Source organism: Eulemur rufifrons, chromosome 1 (assembly GCF_041146395.1).
Source record: "Eulemur rufifrons isolate Redbay chromosome 1, OSU_ERuf_1, whole genome shotgun sequence".
NCBI lineage: Eukaryota > Metazoa > Chordata > Mammalia > Primates > Lemuridae > Eulemur > Eulemur rufifrons.
Window position 1 is genome coordinate 83,044,195 of NC_090983.1, and position 21,657 is coordinate 83,065,851.

Sequence of the window (21,657 nt, forward strand, 5' to 3'; positions counted from 1 at the left end):
AACACAGTTCCATACAGAGCCAGGCATTCCGTTTAATTGACAGAAATTAAACTGAATCATCCTTATTTTCATCTCTCCATTCTTGTCCTTGTGATCTAGGAGCATTTCTCAACCTTGTCTTCTACTGACTCAAATGCCTACCTTATTTCTGGTGCTTATCAAATTTAATACATCTAACTTTACTATTTTTCGATTGGATGCCATTTTCATTTTTTGTCTTTCTTCACTTTTCATAATAATCGTAACATTTTTTAACACTTTATAAAGTATACATCCTAAAAACTTTTTGCTTATGGCAGTGAATCTATGTTAGAACAAAGTGAGTATCATAGTCCTCAGGGCACTGGTTGCTTTTATTGTGCTACAATTGTTATTCATAAATTCCACATTTTTTTTCTCCTTGCTTTTATCTATTAAGGCCTGGTTTGATTTTGAGCAAAGGGGCAAGATACTATAGGAATTGTTTGGCTGTTATGTTGGAGACTGGCACAAGACCACACCTGAATCCTTTACTAGGAACTGGGGTGTGCAGGGGCAGAAGAGAGAGGGAGAAGTGGAAAGGAAGCACAACAGGAGTAACAAAACTTTTTTTTGCCACCATCCACTGCAAATGCATGCAAACTCCTCTGGTACCCCCCAACCTCCCCCCCAAAAAAAGAAAAAAAAAGGCAGCAACGACATGTTATGTTTAAGATTTTTACCAACGTGCCTTGTACTAAAAACAGTGATCAAAGCAAATGCCACTCTTGGCCATCTCTTAGAAACAAATGATTTTTAGGTGGTAGGTGGAGACAAAACATCCCAATGTTGTCAAAGGGGCTGGCTGCTGCAGAGCAGGAGGCAAAAGTTTACATGTAGTTCATTAGTAACATTTAGAATATAACCAAACCTTGTACTATTTAAAGTTTTTCAACCCTTCTTTTATGCTTTTAAAGGGAATTCAGTGTGCTTTTAAAGGGAAGAGAGAGAGAGGAGTGTGTGTTGGGTACATACAAGGTTTCCCATTATGGCTTTCTACTGCCATGTTGGCCATAATTTTAAGGCATTAATTGTGTTATTGTTACTAAATTGGTTCAGGAATATCTTGCCCCAAATCTGCTTTTTGATAGCAGCAAATTATCAAATTTTCTGTGATAACTGAAATTAAGAAGGAATAGGAATGACAGGAAAAAATTGATCTCTAAGTGTATGTAGCATTAGAATAAGTCCCTCAATCTTGATGTTAAATAAATGATGTTAAAATAAATGAGTAATATCTCAGTTAAGAAATAAGTCTTTAGTAGATTACAAAATGTATTAGTTTCCTTAAGTAGAAAAGACAATTACTATGCAAATTTATCATATCAAATACATGACTCTTTTGCAAAGCATCATAATAATCTACAAAAAGTTTATATTTTTCAAATAAATACAAAATAAGACAATTAATTCTGAATAAGTAACAACTTTATTTTAACTCAATGTGTTGAAATGCAAAAAATATTTTCAGCAACAAGATACTAGTATGTATCTCATCATTAACATCAGCTGATTAAAAACGAGCCTGAAAATTTCAATGTTTTCATACATTTGAATCCTGAAAATCAATTTCCCCCAGATTTAATTTTTAAATAATTTTTGCAGATTTCTGTTTTCAAAAATGGGACTCAATTTATTTCTTCATTTTTAAAAACTGAATGCAAAATTTACTAGGTTACAATATACAATGATTAACAACAGAAAAAGATTTAAATATAAGAATTCCTTTTCAAACATAAAGTTCACATACTGCAAACAAGACACGGTGTGATTTCATTCCTAGTGAAGAGGAAGTCTTGCATATGGTAGGCACTCGATATTTTTCAACTGGACCTAAATTTACATCATTCCATGAACACTTAAATAAAGTAGAGCTCATAATCTGTATAAAAAAGGTTTGTAAAATACTCTTATGTGTGCTGAAAGTGCTATCCTTACAATCTGAGAACACTAAAACAAACCCACTCACCCACCCACCTTCTTTTGCAAGAATACATTGAGTATTGATCCATCAAAGAGCATGCACGTCCAAGTCAGAATAATTCACCTCTTCAAGTATACTTGGCTATGATCGAAGCTTGCTGAGTTGAATTTTCATAAAACGTAACTTACCAAACAAAGTCCCTGTTCCATTTTAGTAACACTGGGTAATATCTATGATCTACCAATTTTATAAAGAATTCTGCTTAGATTTTAAATTTAAGCATAAAACTTAAATAGGTAAATAAATTAATAAGTATCCTTTTGGCCATTTAAGCTTTTACTTAGATTTAGTTTAAAAATAAACCAATAGTGTTTATGACAACTGTTTAAGAGATTTTTGTTAATATTTTAAAACTTAATTTTATTATAATTGATGTCCTAAAAAGGCACTGTTTTCACATTTCATCATGCAGTAAATTGATCATATTTTTAAGAATTATTTCATGTCATCCATTGTCCCCCAAAATAAAGCACATTTAAATGAAATATTTCAACCAACCTGAACTTTAAACATTTAACTGGTTCCTATTTTCAGAAATTTACTCTTTTGAACATAACACATACAAAGCCCAAGCGAATACAGGTATACACACACATACCCACACACACATACACACACACACACACACACACACACCACAAATAACCACGTAATTCATGCAAGGTTCTCCAATTATCATTTTAAGACAATGACACATGACTATTCAAGGAGGTAACATTGGCAAGCCATATTATGGCACCTTCATATTTGTGCTCCAAGTATCAATACACATTAAAAATAAAAAATAAAAAAGGCACAAATAGAGTATTTCTAAATCTTAGTCTAAAGAACAGTTATCCAATGATTATTTTTATAATACGTAATATTTAAAACCATTCACTACCTTCTACGGAAAAGCCCTGTTTAGGTGATAAAGGGAAAACATGAACAGGCTGATAGTTTAAAAGGCTGGACAGAATCTGTGCCCATTTTGAAAACAATGTATGTAGTTTAAAAATGGAGGGGGGAGGCTATTAGAGCACTTACATCAGAACACATTAACAGCTTTTTATCATTGCTTCAAGAACCCACAATACCAAAAATATACATAATAAATAAAAAAATAAATCAACTACCATATGATTTTGTTAGTATAATGGTAGGCATTATATTATCTGAAAAGTGGACATTTCTACAAAGATGGATATTCTTATAGCACAGTGTTTGACATTTTTGGTACAAAATGTGCTACCAAACTAAAAATAAAATAAAATAAAATAAAATCCTTAAGATCTGCAATAAACACTAGAGTAAGTAAGAACAAGCTGAAATGTTCATTATATGGTATTACTGAAGTCACTATATAAGATTCAAGCAGTGAATTAATTCACAATGTGCTGGTATGGTGTGCATTTGATATAAATGGATACATTAGTATGTCATTTTTGACAGATGACAAACAAAATTCTATAGCCTGAGGGAGTTTTTATTTTCTTATAAGACCCTGGCAAAATCTTAAGTTAAAAGTGTGTATGTATGTGTGTATGTGTATTTTTAAAATTGTACATTGTAAACTTAACAGGCTCAATCTTATGGTGAAGTTAAGGAAGTCAAATTTCTACTTCCCATAACACTTTTACATAGGAAGAAGTCCATTACCAGGTAAGACTCTTTCTTCTATCCCAAGGGATTCTCCCAATTTCAAATTTAAGTTACCACAACAGTGACTCAAAGCTACACAGAAAGAAACAAAGATATCTGAAAATATGATCTTTTCAAATTGTAGTTTGTTGTGGATAACACTTATTTGACAGTGTTTGTTCAATGTAAATATGAATCATTCTTGATATATTAGAATTGCTTCAGTTAACACCTAAAAAGAGACACAAAATAAAATCTATTCGAAAACCTCAAGCTTCATTTTTTTTCCTTTTGTCCTGAATTCAAAAATTAAATAAACAAATTATAAAAATTTTAATCTGGAGAATAAAGTTATGCATTCAAACTTATAGGCATATGCATTTTTTTCCAGTGACCCATTTCTTCCCTTGTGGTCAAATGTAAATGTTGTCTAAGAAGCATGTTGTCGCTATCACAGTAAGTCAGACGTGGTGCCCTGACACTGATTGCTCCTGCTTCTCCAGGACAATGCACCAAAACAGACTTCCATTAGAAACGCAACTATCAAACACTGAATGTGTGTATGTGTTTAAAGCTAAAATTCATTTATAATAAAGAACTGGCCCATGAAAAGCAGTTTATAAATAGTTTATCCTGTTCACATTATGCAGAATTTCAATATCATCCACAATGTTAGTACAGCAACTCAAACACAAAGGGGAAAACAAGGAGGTGGGGGGAGGTTCATAGTGTGGCCTGACACAGTCTAAGGGTTCCCTCCTTTAGTATGCATCTTCCATAGGCAAATGGTATCAGTTCATTGTTTGAAGGAGAGTAGACTATCCAGGATTCATTTATTGTTCAGGTGCCTTTTCCAAAGTGTGATAAAACAGGAGTAAATTCAATAATGAATTATCTGTAATCCAAACCAATTTAAGTATAATCAAGGATATCTTTCTTATCTATTATCACAAACATCCCAGTTGCCTCCATCTGTCTTAAAAAACTCTCTCAAAAGTTAAGACACAATTAATTATACCTTATTAATTCCCTCAAAAGCAAAAAAATATATGTGCCATTCAGCATACAAAAGTTACACATTAAAAGTGCATATATATCTTTCTTAATTGGCCCACTCATTAAATTTACATTTGGTCATCCTCACTTTTAACAGAATTCTTCATATAAATGTAGGTCACTATAAATTAAAAAAAAATTACTTCCGCATAATACATGCTTTCTTCATGAAATCTAAACCTCAATCAGTTCTCAATCATTGTAAACTTGGATAAACCCACAGTCTGTAGGACAGTTAACATACATACAAACATCACAAATTTTACTAAAAATCTGGGCCAACTCATTGCATATTTGCCCCCTGAAATGAAAAATAAATTAGAAGTGAAGCAGTGTATTGCCATAACTTACCTTGAAGGTAAGCAGGTTCTCCTATATTTATAGAAACTTAGACTGGAGAAGACATTACTGGTAATCTCCAACAAGTGCTTTTAAGGAGAACCTAGTTTTGAACTTTGAGATAGCATAGGACAATCCCTATAAAATTCATTTTTCTTTCTCAAAATAATGGAAGATCCTTTTGAAACTTACTATCTTCAGATATCAATATTACTGCATTATGGAGCTAGTGCAATCCTGCATAGCCTTGGTCATAATGACAAGGCACAATAAAAAAATTAAAGTATTATATGAACAAGAGAAGTCATCAAAGATAATTTAAGGCCTTGAAGTGAATTAATCAGTCTAATTTAAAGCTGAAGAATAAACCATAAATTATCCACCTGAAATGTAAGCAATATGCTATTTCAGCTTCTGTTCTGTGGACAAAATAACAGAAACAACTCTTGCTTATGGTTTGTGTATTAGAATCCTTCTGGACCTGGAGGAGTAAAAGTCAATTCCATTTTTCTACTGTTCATGGAAGATTCAGGACTGTTTTAGCCGTTTGCGTGGAATGCCAAACTGTGGACACTGTGCAGATGCTAGTGCTCGGAAGGCTTCTGCTACTAAGTGAGGGTGAGACTGAATCATGGACTTCCATCCTGCTGTTTCCATTATGTCAGCTGCTTGGCTGAAAAACAAAATTAAGAGATGTTTACTAAAGAATACTTTTCAAAATGCATTGCTACATTGGCAATTGTTTTATAAATTTGTCTATTTCAAAATGTTTGAACACTGTCTACCTCTCTTGTGTATTCAAACCATTTGGCTTTATTAAAATATCATCTTTATCTGACTGGTTTTTCCTGTTACAACTATTAAATTTTTCTGGAAGTTCTACTCCCCTGAGTTATGTGAAACTTGTCTCCATAGTTCTACTCTTATTGTTACCATTTCAGTGCCAACTCTTTCAAGAGCCCCTTTCTCTTCTTTTACCTACCTCTGTTAAGGCAGGTTTTCTCTAGAGTTCAAACTTTTGCCCTCTATTTTTCTCCATTAACATGCATTATTCATTCTACCTCATGAACTCTTCATAATTTTAACTATCATATTCAATGAGGATAACTATTAGTTTGTTAAATTATAGGCCTCCCAAAAGGTTTGTTTCCAACCACCTGCTCTTTTTATTTGGACATGCCTCAAGACCCATATATCAGGATTATCAGATGAGAACTCACCATCTGTCACCCCAAATCCCATTTCTTCCCCACACATTTCCAATTAGCTGAAGCTTCCACCATCACCTAGTGATTCAAGTTAAAAACTGGGGAAACATCTGGACTCTGTCCTCTCCAGTCATCAAAACCCTAGCTTAAGGCTTGAAAGGCTTAAAAGATGTCTTGAATCCTGGGTAAGGCACATATCATCTCACATTTGGATGATTAAAACAGTTTCCTAAATTGTCTTCTAGTCTGCTATCCTGCTTCTCTCAAATCCAGCTTCTATAATGCTATCTTAGGAACATAAATATGACTGTATCACACCCCTTTCTATTATTCCACATTGTCTATATCCAAGTCGTTTAGAAAGAGGAACATGGCTCCTTATGGTTGGTTCCTTACTTCCCCTCTCTAGCTTTCTACCTCCCACTTCCATGCTCTGGCATTTTATACTCTGATACTAAACTATTTATTGTGCTCTATGTACAACATGCTCTCACTGAGCAATCAATTAATTGCTTAAGCAACAAATCTAGCTACCCATCCTTGCCTCCTCTCTTCTCTCCCTTATACCACCCACCACCCAAATAATATCCATATATTATGGATTCTCCCTTTAAAACACTTCTTACATACTTTCATTTCTCTCTAGTCACATAGTCACCAATCAAGTTTAATTTCACTCATCTTTTGCCTGAACAACTCCAATAACTTTCCAACTGATCTACCTGTATTTAACCTTGTTCCTCAGCTAATACTGTCACCCCAGCCTCCCCAGAATCCATTCTCTACCCTGCATGTAGAAAGATTGTTAAAAATGCAAACCTGATCAGGCCCCTCCCTAGGTGAAAACCCTTTATTAGACATCCACTATTCTCTGAATAACATCTAACAGTCTAATGTTATTTTACACAGCCTTCCAAGGTCTGACCTCTGCCTGCTTTCTCCAACTGCTTCTCATTACCTACCTCCTCCCTCTTCTTCTCTCTCTCTCTCTCACACACGCACTCTCTCTCACACTCACACACACTCTATATTGGTTTTTCTCATCAACAATATTTTGCATATCCTTTTTCTGGGATACACTTTTCCTCCTCTCTGCCCTCTTCTTCACCAGGGTAACTCCTATCAACATTTCCAGCCTTCAGTTTTACAACAATTTCTTGAAAACGCTTTCTCTGACCCCTAGATTAGGTTAGGTCCCTTTGCTATATGCTCGTATGGATATGCTATACATTCTTTCTCATACTTTATTGCAATTGCCTGTTTAATCTGCTGCTAAACCATTAACTCTATGAAGGCAAAGAAAAGATCTGTGCTGCTCACCACTATATGCACCATACTGAGTAAACTGCCTTGGGAACTTATTGGATAATAAAATATAAGTACCTGTCAAATGAATGATCAACTACTACTTTATTCTTCTATACTTTGGATCATGCTATACTTTCTGTCTGCAATGTTGGCTATTTCCTTCTTAGTTTTACTAACTCCTATTAATGCTTTAAGACTCAGTTTAGTCATCTCCTGAAAGCCATCCCTAAATTTCTAGGCTTATTCTTAGTCAAGTGCCTGTACATAGCCTCCTCTATCATATTACTTATCATATTCTAATGAGTTGATATATAATCATATATCTATCTCCACTAGATAAATTCCTAAGAGCAAGATTTTCCCTCAAAATTTTTTTATATGTAGCACCCTAGCATTGTGCTCAAGACACAATAGTTACTAGGTTAATATTTATTGAATTAATAGTAGCTAATATCAATAAAGCAATTTTTTAACAAATACCAAATTACCAGTGTGCCATTATGTTTAAAATTTCAACTAGTTGCTTTGAATCACATAGATACTTCTTTAGTTACTTCTTAATATACCTGAGCTTTACATTTATTAATTCAATTAATAATTAGCTACTGAATGTCTGTATACACAACACAGCTTCTCCAGGAAGTATAAAATAAGCTAAATTTTTTTGACATTGAAAAAGTTATATAATGTAAAGTATTTCCTTAGCAGAGTAAAACTAGAGTTTGAAAGTGGCTAAGTACAAAGGATCACGAAATTGTCATTTCTGCTAACATAGTATATTTTAAATTCAAAAATTTTTTCTAGAATCATACACCATAATGAAATCACATTATCATATACTGACCAATATATAGGACAACCAGTAATTTTAAAGTAATCATTACTTTTTACTTTCAGAAAACAAAATTCACAAACTTCAGGAATTCAGTTAACCAACTTTACATATATCAAAACAGATGAAAGCAATAGGAAATAATTAAGTCAACAAAATAATTTATTTTATTGTTTCTTTAACACAATTCTTTTTTTCACTTTCTTATATCAACTTTTGATAATTTGGGAAAATGGAATTTAAGGGTTTATAGGCAAAACTAATAAAAGGTAGATGCAAAATCTTCAACCTGTCAACCCTTCCCTTTTTGATTTAAATTAAAAAAATAGAAAAGTCACTAAAAATGGGAAGGGGAAAAAAGTAGGGAATGATATATTCAGAAGATCCAGGCTTAGAAAGATATAACAACTACCCAACTGTTATAGATTTACCAGGGAAAAGGAAAGATCAAATTGCTACCACTTTTGGAATATTAGCCAGCTAGCCTAATACAGCATATGATGCAAGCTACTTGGGCTAACCTAAGAAGCAGTGACTTGGCCTTCAAATGGAAAGGCTTTTTAAGCAAATCTGAAGGGTACATTCCTTACAGGATTAAATGACTATTTCCCACATTTTAATTTTTATTTATTTATTTATATTTTGAGACAGGGCCTCACTATGTTGCCCAGACTGTTCTAGAACTCTTAGGCTCAAAGGATCCTCTCCTCTTAGCCTCCCAAGTAGCTGGGATTATAGGCATGTGCCACTGCGACTGGCTTTCCCACATTTTTAGAAATGCTTTCTGAAGGGGCAGGGGCTAGCTCTCTAGCAGTCCTTATAATACTTGGACTCAGCTATATATCACATGGCATATGTGCTTAAGAAATGAGAGCATTTATCACAGTCAGCACGAGAAGCTGACCTACAAGGGAGCATAAGCATAACCTCAGGAATCCACTAAGTAGTCAAATTTTTTTTTTAAATAACTGGCAGTTTGCTTCAAAAATTAACATCTGGATTAATACTTATTTTAAATGAACAAAAGGCTATGCAAACAATTTCATTTAAGCAGATCAACTTTAAGTCAGAAACTGATGTCATCTTACTTGCTGTTCCAGTTTTTCCCATCTTTACACCCAAGTTGTCGAAGTACACTGCACCTGCATTGAAGATTTAAACACACTTAACAAAAAAGTCCAGTGAAAAAATGTTGAAGGTGTCATACCCACTGAAATTATAAGCATAGCTTACCTATTTATAAAATCTATGGCTTGTGCTTTCAACTGTTCTGCACTGTGCAAATCTGCAAGGACAAGGGTATCAGCAACATTTTCTACTGAGAGGTTACTACACAAAGCTTCTTCACACATGACCTTCAGCCGTTCCAGTGCATACTATCCAAAAAGAAAACAACCATTAAACATTTCCTACAACTAAGTTTCCAAATACATGATATATTTGTAACTTAGAAAATAAAGTTAAAGCAGATTATCTTTAACAAAGGTTATTTTAAAATTCTTTAAGTCATTGTTTTAACCCAATAGAAAGAAAATATAAATGAATGCATTCGGGAGAAAGACTAGTTTTCTTTAGGGAATTTCAATTTGCATAACCGTAAAATAGAGGATATTTTTAAAGTAGGGTTTATGCTAAAAAAAAACTACCTTATTACCCAATATTCTTAATGAGTATATTTCTCTTCTCTACTATTTCAAATACAAGAATATATCACCCAGTACAATGCAAGTTGTCACCACTCAGTCTTAAAGAATGAATTCATTATAATGCTAAAAAGATCATATTCACAATCACTAAAAATTCTTGCATTTATTAGTATATATGTTATATAACATCTTTAGCAGATTTACTGAGGTATAACTGATATACAGTAAAGTGCACATAAAGTTCACACTTTGAGAAGTTCATGCCACCATAAAACCATCAATTCAAGATATTAATAGTAAATATACCAATCGTCCCCCAAAAGTTTCCTCCTACCCCTTGTAATCCTTCCCTCTTACCCCATCCCAGCCAATACCTCTGGTATGCTATCACTATACATTAATTGGCATTTTCTGTAGTTTTCTATAAAGGGAATCATATAATATATACTCATTTTTATCTGGCTCTTCCATTCAGTATGATTGAGATTCATGCATGTCACTGCTTATATATCAAGCTCAAGCCTTTTTATTCCATCATATATAGATATCACAATGTAGTCATCCATTCATCTATTGGTGAACATTTGGTTTGTTTCCAGTAATTAGCTATTAAAAATAAAACTGCCAGGAACACTCATGTATAAGTCTTTGCATATGCTTTCTTTTCTCTTGCCTAAAAACCTAAAAGTGGACTCACTGGCTCATAGGTTAAGTTTATATTTAACTGTTTAAGAAACTGCCAAATGGTTTTCCAAAGTGGTTGTACCATTTTACTTTCCCATTAGCAGTGTAAGAGGGTCCTAATACTTCCACAACCAACCTTGACAACACTTAGTATGGTCTTTGTAATTTTAGCCATTAAATTGATATATAGAAGTATCTCACGATGCTTTTAATATACATTTTCCTAATGACTATGATATGTTGAATATCTTTTAATGTATTCCATTGACATTACTTCAGAAACTGCTCAAATATTGTCCATTTTTAGAAATAACGTTTTTATTTTATTTTTTAAAATTTTTTATTGATAGATAATTATACATATTCATGGAGAACATGTTATATTTTGATACAAGCATATAACATATAATGATCAAATCAGAGTAATTGGGACATGATTCACCTGAAACATTTATCATTACATTCCACATCCATTACAAGGATGTGGAAACAACCCAAGTGCCCGTCAATTCATGAATGGATTACTAAAATTTGGTATATGTATACAACGGAATATTACTCAATTATAAGAAATGACAGCGATCTAGCACCTCTTACATTTTCCTGGATTGGGCTTGAGCCCATTATCCGCAGTGAGGTATCACAAGATTAGAGGAATAGTTTCCACATGTACTCGCCGTCAAATTGGTACTAACTGATCAACACTATGGTGCTCACATGGTAGTAATATTCTTCAGGGATTAGGGGGTGTGGGGGGGGTAAACTCACAACTAATGGTCACAGACACAGTGAGCATTGTAGAGGGAAAGGGCGTGCCTCTAAACCTCGCTTGGGTGAGGCAAAGACATAAAATGTAACCAGAAGATATTTGCACTTCAGTGTTTATTGCAGCGTTATTCACAATGGCTAAAATGTGGAATCAGCTTAAGTGTTTATCAAGGGACGAATGGATAAAAAAGATGTGGTGGATGTACACAATGGAATATCAGGTAGCCATGAAAAAGAAGGAAATTTTGTCATTTGCAGAAACATAGATGGATCTAGAGGACATTATTTTAAGTAAAATAAACCAGGCACAGAAAGACAAATATTGCATTTTCACACTCACATATGGGACCTAAAAAAAAATTGATCTCAAGGAGGTAGTGAATAGAACGGTGGCTACTAGAGATTGAGAAAAGAAATAACATTTTCTTATAATTGAGCTTTCAGAGTTCTTTATACAGTCTGAATACAATAGTCAGATATATTCTGGATAAAAGTTGTTCCTTAGATTTGTACTGGGCAAATATTTTATTCTCCTATGTCTTTTGAAGAAAAATAGTTTAAAATTTTATTAAAGTTCATTTTATCATTTTTTTCTTTTATGGGTCAGGTTTTTCAGTATAAAAGCTAAGAAATCTTTGCCTGATCCAACATCAAAAAGATTTTCTCTTAAGTTTTCTTTTAGAAGTTTTAAATTTTTAGGTTCATGATCCATTTTGCATTACTTTTTGTACATGGTGTGAGGAATGTTCCAAAATTCATTTTTTGCACATAGGGGTATTCTGTTATTCCTATACCAATTTGTTAAAGATTGTTCTTTCTCCAATGAATTGGCTTTGTACTTTTGTCAAAAATTAAATATCCACATATATTAATATGAAGGTCTATTTTTGTACTATTTCATTATTTGTCTATCTTGACACCAATACAACACTGTCTTAACAACTAAAGTCCTATAGTAAGTCTTGATATCAGGCAGTGTTAGTCCTTTAATCTTCTTTTCCAAAGTTATTTCATCATTCTATATCCTTGCACTTACATATACATTTTTACATCAGCTTGTCAACTTCTTAAAAAAAAAAAAAGGCCGCTAGGATTTTGATAGGGACATTTGATTATACTACCAATTTTAAAGAGAATCAACATTTTAACAATTTGAGACTTTCAATCCATGAACAAGATTTATCTTTCCACATATTTAGGTTTTCTTGAATTTCTTTTAGCATTATTTTGTAATTTTCAACATTAAACATCTTTTGTCAGATTTATGTCAATGTATTTAATATTTTTGATGCTATTGTAAATGGTGCTTTTAATTTAAATTTTTATTGAGATAGTTGTAGATTCAAGTAGTTTTACAAAATAACAGATCCATATCTACTTGGTCCAGTTTCTCCCAATAGTAACATTTTCAAGTGGTGTGTATATATACACACACAAGCACATAATCCATCTATCTACATGCACATATGTGTGCTTTATATATCAAATGTGCTTTTAGGATTGAAAACCACTGGTTTCGAGATTTTCTGATATTTTTACAGTTTCATTAACTTTAAGAAATCGCCATTACAAAAGAGTATTACAAAATTGTTAATGTTTTTTCTCTTTCTCTGCTGTCATATTAAAAAATAAATCTATGAATATAGAGAATTAGATTATACAAAATACCCAATATTTTCTCATTTTCAAAAAGATCATGCACTATGCCTTCAAACTAAGAATATCTGAAAATTACAATAAATTATATATGCCATTCTGTGTGTTCTATAAAAGGAAATAAATATACACTCAAAACTAATGAGTTTTCAGTTTAATCTCCCATGGGGAGAAAACGTTTCTTCTTGGCTGAAGATATTTTTACATCTTGTTGATTGTTTTAAAAAATCTCATTTCCGTATTATCCCACTATATGCTACTTCATAAAACTCTGAAGAACCATCTATAAATAGTAGAGATTAATTCAATACTTCAAGTTATTTGGAGCTTTCATTTGATGATTGCTTTCTACATACATCAATCTTGAGGATATTTTTCAGTTCTTTAAGACCTAATTACTTACTTTGTCTGCAGCTGCCAACAAGTTGTCAGCCATTTTGTCAAGGTTTGGTGCTTTTCCTGTGTAAACGAATCTCATCATTTCTTTAAATACCTCAGGGTCTAAATCATTTATTTCCACTCGATTCTGATATTGAAAACAACACACAAAAAAACTTAGAGAACATACACACACAAATGAACCAAAGTGAACCTCTGACAGTAATTTAAAAGCTCCAAATCTACACTAAAATAGTTTATAACACAAATACACATATGCAGATATTTCTAAAATCTAGGTAAGTAAATCTTCATTAAGATAATAAGGCAAAGTGAAGTGGGCAAGTGTAAGAAGTAAGAAGCATACATTGTGTGAGAGATGGGCACCGTGACCAGCTGCAGAGCCCATACCCGGATACTTGGACCAAGCCAAGTACTACCATGTGGGAATATAAGTCCCAATTTCTCAATAAAGAGCTTAAAAACAAACAAACAAAACTGTAGGCCAAACAAAATGCATCTGTATTCAGTTTCTGACCTCTATCCTAAAGGATAATGGCTACTAACTTTTTCTTTGTTGAATTCCTAGGTCCTAACACAATGCCTAAAACCCCTATGACCAACAGTTCTATTCCCAACAGAACCCTAAGCAAAAGGTAGGTCCAGGTATTTGAGACAATAACAGAGCTCACTTACCTCAGAACTCTCCCTTTTGCAAAAATGGGATGTATTCTTAAATACTGGCACCTCCTTGCTTACTTGAAACATACTCAAGTCCAAAGAGGACTAGTACTTTTTTATTTCTTTATCTTTGCATTTGGTTTCTCTCCTGAGATCAATGAAGCTAAAGGTCTAACTCTAACAACAGCAAATTTTTCTGACCCTTTGCTGCCAGTAACATCTGAAACCACTGATGTCTTCCCTACTTGGAAGTGATCAGAAGGCTGATCACAGCACCTTCTCTGACCAACCGGCTATTTTATTGCAGCCTCTAGTTCTGCAGAAAGAATTAAGCCGGACCACATGAATAAACTTTGGAGTTGTCTAACTGGAGCCCTAAGGCTCACATGTTATGCAACCAGCAATGACTCAGCCTCTGATCTCTAATATAACTACATTTCGAGATGACAGGTGAAAGAGAATGATCTGCAAGACGCAAATAGGTAATATCTTGATAACAGCTAGTGTACAATAATGCTGATGTAATCTATGTCCATTGTATTAAATCTAATAAATATCCTTTTATCTTAGTAATCAAAAGAATGTAGAAATTATTTTTGTTGCTAAAAAATGAATTCCAAAATCAACCCATAAATTCTAGAAATGGGGAATAAACATCTTAACCAGAGGCCTCTCAAATAGTATGGACCAGAACAGCCCTTTTGGATAACAACTACCCATTTATTTACCTACCAGAGGGACATAAAAGTAGCTGTTACTTGGAATATTCACTGAGCATCCACATTGAGCTACATCTACTGTTCTATTATAGAACACATTTTTTTCCTTATCTATTTGTTTCTAAAATTTTTCTCCACTTATCACAGTATGAGATCATGCACCTTTGCTTTTAAAATATACATTCCACTATTTTACATTTGTAGAAATTAAATATTAGCCTTTAAGCCATGTTTACCTTTTTGCTTTCTTCCATTTCATGTTCAAACATTGCATTAAAAACAGGGGATCGAGCTGTAATAAGATTAAGCATCATTATTTGACATATAAACTTATCTTAGAAAATGTACTATATTATCCAAAAATAGAAAGTACCTGCAAGCACAGATTTATGAGCTTTAAATTCCTTTCCTCTCACAAAGAAACTGCAATCTGTAAATCTTGTGTTTTCCCAGAGATTTCCTAAATCTTCTGCTAGTCGACATTCAGGCACCTTCAAAGTATTTGTATTAGTATGTCCTGATATATTTACTGAATCTTGGACCACACTCACCTAATAAAAAAGGGACAGCAAGAGAAACATTTTCACAAAATAATATCAATAATTAGCAAGTCTAAACTTAATTTTTTTATGTTTAAGATCATTTGGATAATTCAATGTATTCCTGGTCAAAAATCCTATTATATGGGAAATGAATTTAAGGATACAATTTAAAGGATAAATATAATAAAAAAAGCTAGAAACAATATAGATCTTTTTCAATAGTGACATTTTATGTAAATGAATGGTTTATCAATTGATTGGAATGTTTGATTATTAAAGTAATTACAAAAAATAGTTCTCAACAGAAAAGCCACAATATGATGTAAATTCAAACAAAGAGAAGACATTTTTGTAAGGAGAGGAGGAAATTTCTTTACTTTTTCATGCTTTAGACCTGGTAACATTTATATTTTACACTATGTACAATAAACACAGTATAAGGGTCTTAATAACTTTTTACAACATAAAAACAGGTTATAAAACTACAGTCTACGATACATAAATTGAAAATTTTTAAAGAGTTATTCCTACATGTTTCAACTCTAGTAAAATTGAGTTAAATATACAGGACAATTGATTTAAATTTTAAGGAACAAATATTTCCACAAAAGCAATTGCAATTGTTAAAGTTCACAAAAATCTTTTATGGAAAATCAATAAGAGCAATGTAAATGTAATTTAGTTCTATTTGCACACTTTTTATTTACCTATGAAATAATCAGTAAAGTTGGTATTATTACAGTACTTTTACGTAGATTCCAACATAATGTGGATTAAATTATCTCCCATTAAAGATGACTATATACTGAATAAATCTTAAAAACATTATTGGTAAGTCTTGCTTGTATACCACCTTTAAGAAAAGGTATTCTACTATGTTATTGTAAATTTCATATTACGTTTAATAAATTAAAAAAATAATACCTCAACTAGTAAAGCAAATGTTTCAGAGTAAATGAGCCTTTTAGAAAAACAATAAACAAAAAGTGCTACATTACTTATCTATTCTTTTAAGTTTTGGGGACATCTGTTATGAAACAATAGATAGCTACATTCATTTAAAAACATTTCATAAGGTTTTTATTAAATAAAAGTATAAATAAAGACACATATAAACAAAGTAAACCATGAAGAAAATATAAATTAGAAATGGTTTAATCAGACCAAACTACTAACATGTGAAACATAAAGTATAATAATGGTCCAGTGTAAAATGTTTAGAGTATTAAGTCTTAGAAGTTCCAGTTCACCCAGATATACAAACATATATCTCATGAATGACACTTCTAAAGAAAACTTAGAAAATCTTAATCTTTTAGAGGATATTTTTATTAATTACATTTCCCCCCTCAACTTGCATGTTAACACTTTGAAATCGTATGTGTCACAGAAATTATAAAATTTATCTTATTTTATAAAGAGATTTCAAAGTGAGATCAAGACAAGGTAAATAACATTGCTAGTTAGCAGCAAAGGAAGACTAGATCTAAATCTCCAGTTTCCTTTTTTTATGGATTTTTGTACGAAACAATACTTTTTTAGTATTATTTAAAATTAGTAGTAAATTACTTTAACATTTTATGATCAAAAAGCAATCATCACAACAATCTTGTGAGATGTTTTTCTAAACAGGGGAGACAAGATATTATGTACCTATATAAATGTACCAATACAGGTTCTCCTATCCTATAGTTTTTAATCACTCAAATTATCTCTAAAATTTTAGTAACTACAAAGCAGAAAAAAAATTCACTATTCCTTACCTGATTAAAACCTAATGATACAGAAACCAAAAATCTGTTCAATGACTTAAAGTATGCACTGGAGCTATAAAAATGTGATGATATAATTAATTTAGGAAAGGATTTCTCAAATTCTATTTATTGTCTCTTATGCTATTTAAAAATAATATAATAAATGTAAAAATTTGGCAAAAAATCAGGTGATAAAAGAAATAAAAGGTTAAAAAGACATTATCAGGCATAGTTATTGATGTCATGTTTGTATTTTGTATAAGCAATCATATTTCAGAACAATGTGTATTACTGACATGCCTATCTACATAGTATTATCACAGCAACCACTAATTTTAACTAAGACACATAATTAACGGTTTATATTCCAAAGTGTACTCAAGGGGCTATTTATAGAGCAGAAATTAATGATCTAATTAAAAATTGATAGGAAATGAGTTCTGATTATTTCCTTGATACCTATAATTTTAAAAAAATGATAAATTTAGTTTTCTCCGTCACGTATTCAAGTACAGGTAACAAACACTCTTACTGAATGGAACCTAGAATAAAAAATTCAGGAAAAAGGCTGAGATTCTTTCCAGAGGTCCAATTTGCTCTTCCTTAAAAATTAAAAAAAGGAAAGTGCACAATACTCAAAATTGTCAAATGTCACAAAGTAAAGCCTCAAACTCATTTGACATCCTTTTTCATATTTGCTTTTAACTCAACCCTAAGAACATAATTGAGACTGAAGATGAACATCTGAGGGATCTAATCAATTCTGTGACTATCCTGAAAATTTGGGTCTCCCCTACTGTGGAACTAAGGTAACCACTGGTTCCAATTTTTAAAAACCTGAATATTCCAGAATATTAATTCTAAAAGCCAGGAATATCCAAAGCTGCACAGTACTACAATTTTGCCAATCTAATCAACTGCCTAACCACCCCCACACTGGCTCTAAAGTGAGAAACTTTTAACAGTCCAGTATCACATTAGATTCTAGAATAGTGGGTCTTAGACTTTTTTTTACTTTCATAGAGAAGTATCATTTTTAAAAATCTGGTGACAGAAATAGGGCAGTCAACTTTTCATTTTGCCAAGGTTTTTTTTAGAAAATAAAACCCAACTTCCACCCACTACCACAAGTAATAGAAGGGCTATCTGCTATGGTTTGAATGTGTCCCCCAAAGTTCTTATGTTGCAAATTTAATCCCCAATGCAACAGTGTTGAGAAGTGGGACTTTTCAGAGGTGATTAGGTCATGAGGGCTCTGTCTTCATCAAGGGATTAATGCCTTTATTGAGAGAGTAGGTCTATTTAAATGAGTTCTGGTATCTTCTATGCTATAATGCAACAAAAAGGGCCTCACTAGATCCAGCCTCAATCATGGACTTCCCAGCCTCCAGAACCATAAGCCAAAAAATTTCTGTTCTTTATAAATTACCCAGTCTCAAGTATTCTATTATAGCAACACAAAATGGTCTAAGACACTATCTTAGCAAAAGAAAAATAGGATGGGAAAAAAGATGTGTCCTTAAAAATAAATTAGTTTAACTTTATGAAAATCTCATTATTGTATTTTATCTGTGCATATGTATTTTTCTGTATACCATAGAATGGCATGGGTTTGTAGACTATATTAGAGTATTTAAAATCTGTCAGATTTCAAAAGATGAATTAATCTAACCAGTTTTTTATTTTTCCTACTTATTCTTCAATTCCTGTTTTCTATGCCACTTTGGGAGAGAGAGGGCAGAGCTGTTTACACTGCTAGAAATCTCTGTCTATGTCTGGCCACTTAGATGACTATAGAACTTGTAAGATTAAGCTATGTTTTGCACAAAAAGGGTAGCCCCCAACTGCCTTACCTGTCTACAGCACCACTTGCAGGGGAGGGAGAGGAGGCAGTTTCTTTAGGTAGGGCAGTGCAATGCTTCCTCCTCTTCTGCAAGCAGTGCTGGAGATGCTGTAGAAGGAAGGGTATCTGTGAGAGGGATGGAAGAAACGATGGAGGGCATGAAGAATGTTGGTTAAAAGTACTTTTTGCCCACCTATGCTAAATATGGTGCCCGGGTATAAAAGTCTACATCAGTTAAAAAAAAAAATGTATACTTCAGGATCTAAAAATGAATCTGATCAATGCCAACTTAAAAATGCATGTCATGATGGGTTCTATTTTTAGAGGGCCACTAGTGTGTATAATCTAGCATATGGATACTAAACATACTTCAAAAACACATATCAAAAAAAGGTCTTAAATTTAATTTCAGCCTTAATTCTGAATTTCTTGGTTGTCTAGGTTCCGGGACAATATACTTAGAAAAATATCTGTAAATCCTTTTTCAATCTAAAAAAAAAAACCCGAGTATTTTCTAAAAAGGTTCATTCACAAAAAAAAAAAAAAAAAAAAAAAAAAAAACTAGCCACAGTCAGTATTTTTAAAATTGGATTAAATAGTCTTTAAGATCCTTTAAACTCTCAGATGACATTTTAAAAAATTAACATGTTAAAAATTCTAGAAGATTCTACATTAGGGTGCTAAAATGTTAAATAGTATAACATATTTATTTAGAGTACTACTTAGAATATCTGCCCATTGGCAACAAATGCTTTAGTTTTTTTTTTTCCTTAACTTATTTAATGATAAGCCTTGCTGCTCAAGAGATTTGTGGTATGTGCTTTGTTAACCAAGTAATTATATTCATAACAAATTCATCATACAGTTCATTTAACTTGTCTAGCTGAAAATAAGATGCACTACATAGTCTCCAGGGCCATATTTCAATTATTCTTCTGACGTAACATAATGTCATACAATTAGTTTGTAATCTTTCCAAGAAATTTTACACATTTACTATAAAGAGAGTAAAGCTAATTTAGTAGTAGTTAAGCAGTTATCATGTTTCTAAGAGATAATAATCTGCTGAAATATATTTAATCTTGAGTTTACTTAATCCTAACCTTTTCAACTGGTAAATTATCAACTGCCTCAAACATTTCAATAAAACTGTTACTGATGTATATCCTCTATAAACTGCATCGTTAACATATCATCTGTGAATTCACTCCAAAGAGGATTCTTAAAAATTCATACAGGTAAAAGTACTTAACAGTGACAATGACAAAAGTAAATCCAAACCTCAAATTAAAACAAATCATAAGTATAAATTATTGTCAAAAGCAATGCTAGCAACTTTCAAAGTATATCATTTTATGTATATAAATATACCTCATAAGTTTGTCAACAGACATGGGCATATCTTAAAAACTGGGGAACTATTTCTTAGAATGCTATTCGATTAAATTAATCCAGTTGCCTGAATAGTCAGAAAGCTTCCTAATCTTTTTCAGATATTTTTGGATTCAAACTAATAAACTCTAGAAATAATGTTTAATATGATCAATCTGAAAATTTAAAAAAAATTGACCATTTCTGCAAAGTTATTAAGAAGATAATACTTAGAAATGTTCATATAAAAACATCCACAGTCTTTTCAAGAGGAAGGAATTAGTATGGGGTAGCATAATTGTGCATACAATTTTTAGCCAGAGATATGACAAAATTTTTTCAGACTAGGCCACCATATTGATTTGTAAAACAATCTTGTCAGCTTTTTCTGATCAAGAATTTACAAATGAAACCTGATGAAATTATACCAATTACTTAATTTTTAAAGTATACCCAATATTAATCAAGTTTATACTTTTGCCATTATCACTAAATGTAACCATGGAGTTCTTTAGAGTAAAAAATGTACCCACCTCACAAAATAATGTAAGCTTGTCATCTGGTAAAAGACCATTAGCTTCATCAAGCAAAAAATCCCTTCTAATGAATTTCTTAAAACCCCAGTCCTTCCCTTGCACAAATCGATATGCTCTTTGGCTTTCTGGTGGAAAACAGAACAGTAGTTTAAATAAAACAAGTATCCAAGAGACATGTTTCTTAATCATAACTCAGTTAAATAAAATGTATAGAAATAAAAGTTGGCCAATAAATCCATTATAAAATTATAGATATTTGTGTTCATAAATAAAATATTATAAGAGTTAAGTTAAATAGAAACAGATCAGTCCACATGGTTACTCAAATTTTGGCCATTGTCAATGAGCTGAATTTCAGACTTCTGAATCTCTAAGTAGAAAAGCCAGATCAAATCTCATGGAGAAGGAAGAGATCTTTTTAACAACCTAGGCCCTAAAAGACAATGAAATAGGACCAAAGTATGTGGGTATAGGCATACTATTCATCACCTAACATCAGAATCTGGTAAGAAACATACATCTCATTTCCCAATTCTCCCTATAAAAATGAATGCTCTAAGTCATTAAGACATCTTTTAAGCTTTCCTGACACATCCATCCCACTGATTTAAGTTTTACTCAACTAAGAAAAATCCATTAACTGGTGAAAAAGCTAAATGAAGTTCTTCATCATTCCTAAGTCTCTGGACATAATCACCTCTCCCCTAAAAAAAA

The 21,657-nt window shown here is 32.3% G+C and overlaps 1 protein-coding gene across 3 annotated transcripts in view; it reads right to left on the minus strand.

The window, feature by feature from the left end:
- Positions 1–1,124: 1,124 nt before the first annotated feature.
- The window catches only part of SPOPL (speckle type BTB/POZ protein like), a 57,637-nt gene continuing 37,104 nt past the window's right edge, over positions 1,125–21,657 (minus strand). For 2 of the 3 annotated variants that reach the window (XM_069473106.1, XM_069473115.1), the window contains 7 exons: positions 20,941–21,068; positions 15,271–15,448; positions 15,134–15,189; positions 13,523–13,645; positions 9,599–9,741; positions 9,454–9,507; positions 3,799–5,690 (listed from right to left, as the gene is read on the minus strand). In XM_069473106.1, the coding sequence (XP_069329207.1) occupies positions 5,546–5,690; positions 9,454–9,507; positions 9,599–9,741; positions 13,523–13,645; positions 15,134–15,189; positions 15,271–15,448; positions 20,941–21,068 (827 nt within the window). In that variant the 3' untranslated portion in view covers positions 3,799–5,545. Of the gene's footprint in view, positions 5,691–9,453; positions 9,508–9,598; positions 9,742–13,522; positions 13,646–15,133; positions 15,190–15,270; positions 15,449–20,940; positions 21,069–21,657 lie in introns of all 3 variants that reach the window. The other variant, XM_069473097.1, reaches the window with a different exon arrangement.